Source organism: Exserohilum turcica (assembly GCF_000359705.1).
Source record: "Exserohilum turcica Et28A unplaced genomic scaffold SETTUscaffold_5, whole genome shotgun sequence".
NCBI classification, from domain to species: Eukaryota; Fungi; Ascomycota; class Dothideomycetes; order Pleosporales; family Pleosporaceae; genus Exserohilum; species Exserohilum turcicum.
Genome location: NW_007360266.1, coordinates 762,229 through 773,400, shown reverse-complemented (window position 1 = coordinate 773,400; position 11,172 = coordinate 762,229). Strand labels below are relative to the sequence as shown.

The window sequence follows — 11,172 nt, the reverse complement described above, 5'->3', positions numbered from 1 at the left end:
CCCTACCAACCAATAGGCTACGAGCCTCACCTTCATCTAGTTAAAACCCCTCCTAAATATTGTAGCTAGAAACAACCTACTTAGATACTTGTAGGCCTAAGAACCCTACACGTCTTATATAGCCCTTCGGGCTGAAAAAGGACGTTAAACTAGAATAATAATAATAATAATAATAATAAGAATGGGATATTGGATAATGTGATGATGTTGGGAGGATACTCGAGCTTCCAGTATTGCGGTCAGAACAGCTTCCATTGCATCTGAGAATATCATCTGCTTATGAAACATTCTGTGACACGATTTCACCAGTAAATAGAGAAGTGCTGGGTTTTGCTGAGTGAATGCACGTGCTCTTCCGAAGAAAAGTACCAGCTGAAGATTCTTTGGACTTGGACACTACGTAAAATGAAAAGCAAATCCAGCCAAATATATTTTCCGAATGAATCGTAGGTACTGGTGAGCAAAAGTAAGTATGTAGAAGAAACAAGCATACGTACCGGAACTGTACGGCTACACGCTAGTGGGAGACTAGCGCGTTAAACTAGGTACGACTCGCGTGGGGAGTACGTCATGTTCGACGCGCCCCGCCAAATCTTCCGTTCCCTGTCACATTCGTGTTGCTACGAACAACTACATCTGCTGTCACATACACAAATGGCGCAAAAGGGAACCCATCTACTGGAGCGCCCGCTCTATGGTAACATGTCTCCCCGCTTTTGCGAACCCCACTAACGTATCACAGTATTCGATCTCCCCGAAGAGCTCTTGTCCACCCTCACCCTCAAGAACCAGCCCGAACGGTCGCTTCCAGAGACGCCGTCCCCGATCCCCAAGAGTACAAACGAGTCGTCCGTTAAAGCCGATAGCGACGACTCAAGCCCCGCGAAAGCGACCTCATGTAACCTCTGTGGCCTCAGCTTTGCGTCTCTCGCCGACCAGCGCAGCCATGTGCGATCCGACCTACACGGCTACAACTTGAAGCAGAAAATGAAGGGCGCCAAGCCAGTGAGCGAAGCAGAGTTTGAGAAGCTCATTGGTGACCTGGATGAGAGCATATCTGGTTCTGAGTCATCGGAGTCTGACGACGATGAAGATGAGGAAGAGGGAGCCAAAGCGAAGGATTCCACGCTTAGTGCGCTTCTGAAGAAGCAGGCCAAAATTGCAGACCCGGGTTTTGACGAGTTCGCATCACCAAAGAAGCAAAGAGGGCCTGGAAAGCCTCCGTTGCTATGGTTCACATCGCCCTCATTACCCGACAACATGTCCCTGGGCATATACCGCGCGATATTCTCAAATACTGAGCAAGAAGACGAGTCGCATATTTTAGAAACCATACGGAACAAGCAGCTCTCGCCAAAGCAGCTCCCAAAGATAAAGGCAAACGAGGGTGGTGTCCCGCTGCCCGATACGGATTTCGGGCCGCATTACTTTCTATGTATGATTGGTGGTGGGCATTTTGCAGCTATGATAGTAGCATTGGCACCAAAGACGGGCAAAAAGCACACTGGAGCCGATGAACGTTCAGCAACAGTCATTGCCCACAAAACTTTCCACAGATACACAACCCGAAGGAAGCAGGGTGGTTCACAGTCTGCCAACGATAACGCCAAGGGTAACGCTCACTCTGCCGGTTCTTCCATACGCCGCTACAACGAGACTGCGCTTGTCAACGAAGTACGCGAATTGCTGAGCAGTTGGAAGAGCATAATTGATACCTCAGAGCTCGTCTTTGTTCGCGCAACTGGCGCAACAAATCGAAGAACACTTTTCGGTCCCTATGAAGGACAGGTGCTGCGACACAACGATCCACGCAACCGAGGGTTTCCGTTCAGCACACGTCGAGCGACTCAGAAGGAACTCATGCGTGCTTTCGTTGAGCTTACTCGAGTAAAACAAAGTACGATTGATGAAGAAGCACTGGCTGCGCTGAATGCCCCTCAGAAAGAAGCCACATCTCCAGCACCAGCGAAACCTAAACCCAAAAAGCCGACGAAGGAAGAAGAGACTGCCTCCTTGCACACATCCCAGATCATACCAATGATCAAACGATCCAAGGTTCCTGCGCTCCTGAATTACCTTAAAACCAACAATATACCACCAACTTTTACATTTTTTCCTGCAAATCATCACACGCCAACGCCGTTGCATCTTGCAGCGTCTCTCAATTCCGCACCTATCATTCTCGCGCTTCTCACAAAAGCAGGTGCAGATCCAACCATGATGAATGACGAAGCCCGAACACCATTCACACTGGCGGGCGACCGTGCAACAAGGGACGCATTCCGTGTTGCACGTTCCGAGCTCGGCGAGTCTGCATGGGATTGGGGAAAATCGGGCGTCCCAGCAGCCATGTCAAAGGCTGAGGCTGACAAGCGAGACGCTCAGGAAAAGAACGAGAAGGCTGCAGAAAGCAAGGCTGAGTCTGAGCGCAGGAAAGCCGAGACAGAGCGTGTACGGAAAGAAAGTGAAGCAGAAGAAGTGAGAAGAAAGGAGCAACGATTGGGCAAAGGCAAGGCTTTGGGGGCGCTGCCTGCCAAGACTGGCGCAGATCTGAGAGAGGAAGAGATGAGAGGATTGACACCAGAGGCAAGGGCAAGAATGGAAAGGGAGAGAAGAGCCAGGGCAGCTGAGGAGAGACTAAAGCGGATGCAGGGTTGAGCGCTTTGTGGAGGTCGCGTTTGTCTTGATAATGCTAGAAGAAACCAGTTTGGTGGTGCTCAGCATTACGAATAGACGGTATGTTCTTGGAAGAAGTCACGTGTCTTGCCAGACTGAAATTTCGACGAGGAAAGGGAAAGATGAAATTTGGCAGCAGCCTGTGGTAATCCGATCATGTAGCTCTTGCTAATCATGCAGTCCAGAATAATGTACTTCCCATAAAAGCTTTATCGTTCTCAAAGCGTATGCTTCCACATCGGCTTAATACCCGTTATCTCACAATATGAAAGTCAAGCGCCTTCAATGCAAACGAAACCAGAACACAGCACATTGTTGTCACATGGCACTGGTATCAGAATCCTATCAGCAAACCATACACAAGAATTGCCTTGTAGCGACCAAATCAAAAACTCGCCGCATCAAAATCATGCTCTGCATACAGAACCATGAACATCCCAACTACACAACCGCCAGTCATTTACTTCGTCACACGCACGTCGACATGGGCAGAATCGAAGCCCACGGTCGTATTACACAGCATCCACTATATCGACGAGCCCTGAACATGCAGCCGAGAGGATCTCATCGATCCAGTACCCGCGTTGGGTGAGTATAGCAGAGAAGTCGCTTACCAGCCACACATCTACGCCTCCCACATCTTCACGCCCGCGCCATACTCGCGTTCCATCAGGCTTTGCGTGCGCGCTACATTCGAAGCAGGGGAATCCGACACACGAATCAGCATTCTTTTCGTGGGCGAAGACAGGGATCAAGCCAAGGAAGCCATGTTGAACCATGTTGCAAAGGCGCTGGCGACTGCATGGGAACAGCACGAGGAGAATCCGAGACAAGTGTATTATCGTAATACGGTGCTGGGGGAGCATGTGCAGTTTGTGGATGACAAGACGGGGTGGATTACGTGGTGGGAGTTGTGGTCCCATCATCTTGTGAATTTGAGGTCGGGATGGGTGGGGAGGAGGTTTCAGGGAGGTGGAGATTGCGGAGAAGGAGGAGAAAATGGAGGAGGTTCCAGGGTGATGTTTTGATTTGGTGGTGGTATAAACAGGGAGTTGAAGTTTAGGGTTGGGGTAAGGGTGGAAGTTGTCGTGGGTTTCCTGAGCTTGAGAGAGTAAGTGAGAAGATATCCTCGTTCAATATTCTCGTAGTAGGAATGGTTCATTCTTGCCCACTTTCCTATTTGGGCTTTTCGGCTCCACGTTTAGTTTTCCAGGTGCCAAACGATATCAGGACTAACTGCCATGTTGTGGGGGTAAGTTCATAGCACCCAATGACGTCATTCACCTGCAAACTCGACTTCTTCACAAACGCCATCTTTGTATCCATGCTGCCTCCAAACAAATCCAAGCCATGCCTTCCACCGATACAGAAGACAAAGAAATAGACGCACGCTCAAGCACAGCGCTCGTCTCAACACAGCGCAACCTGCGTTATCTGTACGACCCAAAAACCGCCCCAAACGCCGTTTCCTCTCGTCGCACACGTGCATTCCTCCGCGTTGTGCGCTCAGGCCTCATCTTTGCATTCTGGAGGATCGTCCGATATGCCAAGTACGTTGCGATTGGCTCCTTGGTAGCGACAGTAGGTGCTGGGGCATTTGGCACTCTGATTAGTGGAGTGGGATTTGTGTTGGCGCCCACAGGCATCGCGGGCACAATTTTCGCAGCGACAGTGTGGGGAGTTGGCAGGTTCGCGCTAAGGAGGTTGAAGAGGAGGTGGGGGAAGGGGAGGGGGTATGAGAATGAGGAGGAATATGAGGAGCAGCGGGAGAGGAGAAGTCAGCAGAGTGGAATATGGGGCTGAGAGGATGCCTTGGTGAAGGAGTCATTATGGGATTCAAAGAGATGCGAGAATGACTTGTAAAAAGGACTTCCAAGATATGGACGGATCTACGACATTCGTTTTCAAGCCTTTGATCGTCAGATCATCAGGCCATTCCCCGAAGAACTACGAGAAGTGTTCAGCTCTCACCAAGATTGGCCTACCTACTTTCGACAATCTTGTTTCATCTCCTTACTTGGAAAGTGCTCCGGAAAAAATGGAGCAAAACGACGAAGAATATCAACAGGTCTTTCGGATGTAAACATGAAGCGAGAAGCCAGCCCCATGAAGGAATCGTCGGTTCCTTTTCATATCATGGACAGCATTTCCGCGCAGCCAATGGAGCTTCTGCCAAGCGAGGCTGAAGTGTCGCCTCGGCTGCATAACATCATGCTGGGCTTCTACCAGCCTTAACCCTGCAGCCTAACCTCAGCCTTCCACCTCAACTCAACATCTTAAGACAATCTCCACCTTTCTATACACGGTAATTATCGGCGCATATACAAACAAATAGATTCTTCTTGTAGAATTGACCACACCGTTTTTGTCGAATTCCAGCTGTATTTCCTTCTAATGGACCAACTTCCGCCAACCATACATAGTGGGCTATCAGCAGTTCCTGATACGCAATCAATGTCACAGCTACCAGATCATCTAAAATCTTCTAAGCAAGATCCATGGAAGTCTTTGGATCCTGCGTTGTCTAAGATATGCAATCGCTGCCAGAAAATCGACTTTGAGGCGATCTTCTATCCACAGCGGACACATGGAGTAATAGAGGACACCTTTGTCAGCACATTAGAAGAATTAATGGCTGATGTGGAGTGTGCTGTCTGTTGCCTCCAATGCTTCTGCATCTCGTAAACCGGCACAAGACCTGGATCAAGCATATCATCTATACACTTTGAACGCACAAAAGGAGCTTAAAGTTTCAAGCCGATTAGAGAAATTACGGCCCTCTATTGCACTGTCCGTTTGATGCAAGAAGAACGGGTTTCCTCGGACCTCGTTAGATCAGGTGCCAATCTTCATACTGATCGGGGAAAGAAGCGACGAGAAAGGAGAGCCTACGGCCCTGGTGCAAGGGTCAAGGCTATAGCGGCTGCAAATCAATTTCCCAAAGCTAAATTCCAGGTGACTGCAATACAAGATAGAGCATCAGGATTCGTGCGGCCTCAATCCTACTCAGCGTGTGTCCGTTCCTCTGACCTGCATCGATTGCCACCGTCGGTCAATAGGGCAAATTGGTGAAAACGAAGAATACCTAGCACTGAGTTATGTGTGGGACGCATCTCAGCCAAGTAAATATCAGATTGTGGAAGACAGCGAGCTCTTTCTGCCACCACGTGGAGTAAGCCAGGTCATAGAGGATGCTATCCTGGTTGTCAAGAGCCTTGGAAAGCGCTATCTTTGGGTAAATCAGTACTGTGTTGATCAGCACGATGCAGCTATCAAGGCAGTGCAAATACGCGAAATGGACAGAATATACGCTGGAGCCTACGTAACGGTTGTCGCCTGTGTAGGAGAAGATGCAGACTACGGCCTTCCGGGCGTTTCTCGCAGAAGAGAAGTACAGCCGTGCGCCATGTTACCTGAATTCAACCTCGCCGCTTCCTTGCCACCACTGTCCACCGCAATGAGGAATTCCAAGCGGATGACTCGCGGTTGGACTTACCAAGAAGCAATGCTCTCCCGCAGATGTCTCTTCTTCACCAACAAGCAAGTCTATTTTGTCTGTCCCAACATGGGCTGCTGCGAGTCGTTGCTGGTGCACAGTAGCGCTAGACAGTCATATCACGACGATCCATGGCAGGTCCACACAAGTCTCAGTACAAAGATGTTCGAGGAAGACTCGTATGCACAACTCAGCCGGAATCTGTGGAAACACCACACCGATCCAAGTGTGCTACATTTTGGAGAGCTCATGAATCACTTCTTGCAGTATATCCCGCGGCAGTTGACGCACCAAGAAGACATTCTAGATGCGTTCCATGGCCTGCTAAATCGCTCTTCATTCTACAGCTACTACGGAGTTGTCATCGCCTTAGCGGGCAACCCCATTGCGCCTGGAGAGTTCGAGCATGGGTTTATCCGCGGACTCTTCTGGACAACGGTGCCGGATCTCCAACGTTGACGCAACAAAAGGTACCCCAGTTGGTCGTGGTCAGGCTGGTCCTGGGAATCGTCCTGGGAGTCCGTAGACGTCTCGTTTCCGGCATACTTGAAATACCAGTGTAATTCCACTAGACCGGTGCACAGCATGGCGGTATACGGCACTACTTACCGAGAAATACTATCGTACATCCACGGATAAGCGTGTCGATCTAGTTGAACTGCTAGAAAGCGAATTTTTAACTGGAAAAAAAAACTTCGATGAAAGTACAAACTAACAGATATCCCATCCCATCCCATCCACACACTACCACAACCCCAGCTTAAAACCCTAGAAATCCTTTCTTGGGGTTATAAACGTCGGGTAGATATTACATCTAGCCAGTCATCATAGTACACCGTATAAGCTCACGCAATGTCTCTCCAAATATGGGCCTTTTCAGGATAGACTGGGATGGAAGTGATAATCGACAGTATGGAAAAAGAGGAATGAAGACGGTTCTGAAGAGAGTGGAGTAGGTGGGGGAAAAAGGGGGGTGGTGGGGTAAGTATTACACAAGAAACCAAGCCGAGAAGCGTACGTATACTGATACACTCGCCACGTTGACCACCATGATCTAGTACGTATGATTATCATCATCATCACATGTCAACCATATATCATGTATTTTGCAATTTTAATTTTTCCTTTGCGTTTCGAACAAGCAGCGCTGGTACTAGTAATAATAAATGGAGAAAAAAAAACATGACATCTATCTTCACATACAAACACACACACAGAGACACGCAGAACTCCAGTACCCTCCCCTCCCCCGAGCCCATACACACAAACAAACACACACATACATGATTTGTTCCCAAACAAAAAAAGGAAAACGGTCATTCAGAGTTTTAAAAGCTCGCCTTGCACGCCCGAATAATGCAAAATAGACATTTTCCAAGTTGGAAGGGGGGAACTTTAGATACGAGCAACCCAAAGAAAAATAAAATAGGCGAAGAGAAAAAAGAACCCCGCAGAAAAATCCAAGCTCTTTCATAAGCCACGTATTTATCGGTGACTTTTTTTCAATTGTGTGTAAACGAAGATAGAAAAAAAACCATTTGTGGGGGAAAATAAGAGAAGAAGATAAAAATAAGGATAAGGGTGGAAAAAAAGAAAATAAAGGGGAGCATTGATTGACTTGGGTGAGTGTTTGTTTGTGTATGCAGTTTTGACGCCTGAAGATGCAAGGAAATGTCGATCGCTCGTCCGCTCATGGTATCTGAACAAATAGTAGTTTGACAACAATTGGTCCGTGAATGCGTGACCGTTGATGTACATTGTTGAACAACAGGCGTGCTCGGTTCGTCATGGTATTCGTGACTGCCGATGGGTATAACGTGTGTTTGGCAATGCGTGCTACGCCCAAGGTGAGTACTCACAAGCACAGGCTGCCACAGCCTGGCTCTGGCTTCATGCACAAGCCTCTCTCTCTCGTGGCCTCGATGTCTCTCGTACGTGCCCTTGTCGTGATTACTGCCTTGGTACGAGGGGTGCGGAAGTTATGCCGAGCATTTTCCGCTGCGCTGATGATTCTTCACCATTCCTCTCGTTCCTACTACGAATCGGCTACGTCATCCATGGTGACATCACCAGCGCTGGTATCCTGTACAAGCGGAGAAGTTGCAGGGAGAATGGCAGATCGTGGACGGGTGTAGTCTACTTCGAGGCGATCGGGCATACTTGCTGGGGTCGAGGATCGCAAGTCATAATCCTCTTCGGCAGGGGGCGAGAAATCCCATACCTAGTCAGCCACATTAGTGTCCTGATCCTGTCTTGGACATTTTCCATAGCTTACCTCCATAATCGTTCGGCCGCCCCGACTGGCCATGATAACAGCCTTCTCTTCCTCAAACACTACTCTCCAGACAGCCTCGGCAGGGCTGCTCAATTCACGCACAGGAACACCAGTCTTGAGGTCCCAGACTTTGACACGACCATCACTGCCACCGCTGACAATCCTGGTGTTGTCGAACTGCAGACTTGTGACGCTATTATCGTGCGCGGCTAATCGGTGTATAGCTTGGTAGGTTGCAAGGCTCCACACACGGACCGAACCGTCTGATCCACCAGTCACCAGGATATCATCGCGCATCTGAAGTTGTCCGACAAGCGAGGTGTGGCCTTGTAGTACAGCCAGACATTTGCTGCACAAAAAAGGTTAGTTTTCTTCATCATATCATGACACAAGGTCAGACGTACCCATCGTTGGGATCCCATATCCGGACGCTGGTGTCCAGACTTCCAGTTGCAATCTTTTTGCCGTCAAAGGCAATGGCATAAATCTGGCTAAAGTGTCCGGTGAGTGTGCGTAGGCACTTGCCCTCGGATATACTCCAAATCTTTGCTGTGGTATCGTAGCTGCCAGAGACAACAATGTCACCATGTATCTCGAGGCATCGGACGCTAGCCTGGTGGCCAATGAGTACATGCTTGCACAATCCCTTCTTTAGGTCCCAAATACGCAGTGTCGTATCTCTGGATCCGGATATAGCTGTATTGGCATCCGACATCTTCAGACATCGCACTGTTGAAGTGTGACCACGGAGGGTAAACTGGGGGAAACTATTCATGTGTTAGATGCTGGTAATGGTTCAAAGGGCGGGGAGGGGGGGGGGACCATACCCGGTCGCAAGGTTCCAGACGCGAACGTCACGATCACAACCTCCACTAACCAAAAGGTCACCCCAGGGCACCATGGCCCACACGCCCATAACGTGTCCTTGGAGCGTCTTTTGGTGGTCACCGACGGTATCGAAGACGTGGATCTTGGCATTGTCGAGCGCAACGACAATGTACTTGTTGGTCAGATGCAGGCTGGTCACCACACCCTGATCTGGGGTAATCTGGCGGGCATCGCACACGCCTCCGTTGCGCCAGGCCGTCTCGACCATGTATCGCTGCTTGAAATGTGATCGATATGTGGTTGCCTGGGGTTTCCGGGGCGAGGGCTTCCTCTTGGCTGCACGGTCGAGGCTCTGGGTGCGCAGACCCTCGGAACCACTATTTGAGGGCCCAGCTTCGAGGTGGTCTCTTGCTGACACATCGTCGACCCTCGGCGCGCGCTCGTCCTCCTGCCACCACGGCTTGGACTCGGTCGCCTCCATTTCATCGGCCGGGGGCTCCTCGTCTTCCATCTTGTCCTCCTTGGGCAGGGCGCGGAATGAAAACTTGTGGCACAACAGCCTCCAGGCACTGTCGTCATTGACAAGCTCGCGCCATTTCTTCGAGACTTGGGATGCTCGGGCGAGGGTTGTGGGGTCGTCGACACACTCGAGGATCTGGCGGGCGTCAGTAAGGTCGAGCAGGGCGGGTCATGACGGGGGACAGGAACAGACTCTGAGGCACAGCTCGGTAGGCAGGACCATGAAGGGATCCTTCTTGAGCCGGGGACTGACAAACTCGGCGACGAAGCTCAGCTCCTGGCTGTCGCACAGGTTGAGCAGCTCGCCCAGCAGGCGCATGCGCTCTGCGCGGTTCATGTCGCCAAACTGTGCGCGTATGCTCTTGATGTCGCCATCCTCGTGCTCGGCGGCAGTGCTCCAGTCGGGGACCCGCTGCGTGGGCGTGGGACTGGGGGCGGGCGTGGGCGGCGAGGCCGGGGCCGAGGGCAGCAGGTTGTGGGGTATCGTGGACGAAAGCGGGCTCGTGGGCGTGATGATGGGCCGCGGTGCTCCTGAGCGAGACATGCGGCCTTTGCGCCCGTGGACACTGGGCGAGGTGTACATGGCGGAGCGCGAGGACGAGGCGGTTGCGCTGGCCGAGGCGGCCATGTCGGTGTCCGAGTCGTCGATGTGGGCGGCTGGGGCGTCTCGATGGTCGCCGGCGGGCGTGAAGTAGTCGGGATCCATGACGACGAGGGCAGGCCAGGCCAGGCTTGGGGTCGTGGGTGCCGTGTGAGGCTCCCTAAGTAGCTGGGGGGCCCGGGGCGTGGCGGGCGGGATCACGGCGTCACGGGACACACGGGCAGGCGTAGAGGGATTTCACAGAGTCGAGGGGATTCCGGGAAACACGGTTCAAGTAATAGGGAAGAAGGTTTGCGTGCGGACGTTTCGGGTGGGTAGGCGCGACAGAGTGACGCCGGCGGCCAGCCAAGACATGGCCGGCTCAGCCCTGGAAACTCGTCCACACCTGACGCGAAATAAGCCTAGCTGTGCCTCTTCAATGCCCTTGCGCCGCCCATGGCCATGGCATTTGCACCCGTCCGCATGCCATGCCAAAATTAGACGCCCAGCGCTGGCGGCTGCTCCGCGTCGTCAAACGCTCAGGGGATGATGCGGCGTCTCAAAAGCACCACCCAAACAGCCATGGTTCCCCTCGCCGCCGGCCTCGAGCAAAACAAAGCAGCCAGAGCCAGACGCTCCCTCGCCGCCACGCCGCCGCCGCCGCCAGAGCCTTCTTCCCTCGCCCCTCTGCCCTCGTCCGCCGCCATGGCGATGCGCTGGTCGCCGCCCATGTGAGCATGGAGTAGGTCGTGTGTACGTGCGTGTGTGTGTGTATGTGTGTGAGTGCGTTGCACGTCG

At 51.6% G+C, this 11,172-nt stretch overlaps 5 protein-coding genes across 5 annotated transcripts; 4 read left to right on the top strand and 1 right to left on the bottom strand.

Moving 5' to 3' along the window:
• Positions 1 to 654: 654 nt before the first annotated feature.
• SETTUDRAFT_119817 (uncharacterized protein) lies at positions 655 to 2,871 on the top strand (the record flags this gene model as incomplete). The annotated part of the gene is made up of 2 exons (XM_008030801.1): positions 655 to 697; positions 743 to 2,871. 2 exons carry the CDS (start codon positions 655 to 657, stop codon positions 2,656 to 2,658), a joined length of 1,959 nt encoding a protein of 652 aa, XP_008028992.1. The 3' UTR covers positions 2,659 to 2,871.
• A 70-nt stretch (positions 2,872 to 2,941) lies between these two features.
• On the top strand, positions 2,942 to 3,704 carry SETTUDRAFT_33525 (uncharacterized protein; the record flags this gene model as incomplete). The annotated part of the gene is made up of 2 exons (XM_008030608.1): positions 2,942 to 3,264; positions 3,350 to 3,704. 2 exons carry the CDS (start codon positions 2,942 to 2,944, stop codon positions 3,702 to 3,704), a joined length of 678 nt encoding a protein of 225 aa, XP_008028799.1.
• Positions 3,705 to 3,846: 142 nt separating this feature from the next.
• SETTUDRAFT_172902 (uncharacterized protein) lies at positions 3,847 to 4,479 on the top strand (the record flags this gene model as incomplete). The annotated part of the gene is made up of 1 exon (XM_008030800.1): positions 3,847 to 4,479. Exon 1 carries the CDS (start codon positions 4,027 to 4,029, stop codon positions 4,477 to 4,479), a length of 453 nt encoding a protein of 150 aa, XP_008028991.1. The 5' UTR covers positions 3,847 to 4,026.
• Positions 4,480 to 5,971: 1,492 nt separating this feature from the next.
• On the top strand, positions 5,972 to 6,631 carry SETTUDRAFT_33523 (uncharacterized protein; the record flags this gene model as incomplete). Its single annotated transcript, XM_008030607.1, has 1 exon — positions 5,972 to 6,631. The coding sequence occupies one exon, from the start codon at positions 5,972 to 5,974 to the stop codon at positions 6,629 to 6,631; it is 660 nt and encodes a 219-aa protein (XP_008028798.1).
• A 1,132-nt stretch (positions 6,632 to 7,763) lies between these two features.
• Positions 7,764 to 10,503, bottom strand: SETTUDRAFT_139600 (uncharacterized protein; the record flags this gene model as incomplete). Its single annotated transcript, XM_008030799.1, has 5 exons — positions 7,764 to 8,393; positions 8,448 to 8,796; positions 8,852 to 9,214; positions 9,275 to 9,930; positions 9,988 to 10,503. 5 exons carry the CDS (start codon positions 10,498 to 10,500, stop codon positions 8,208 to 8,210), a joined length of 2,067 nt encoding a protein of 688 aa, XP_008028990.1. The 3' UTR covers positions 7,764 to 8,207.
• Positions 10,504 to 11,172: the final 669 nt, after the last annotated feature.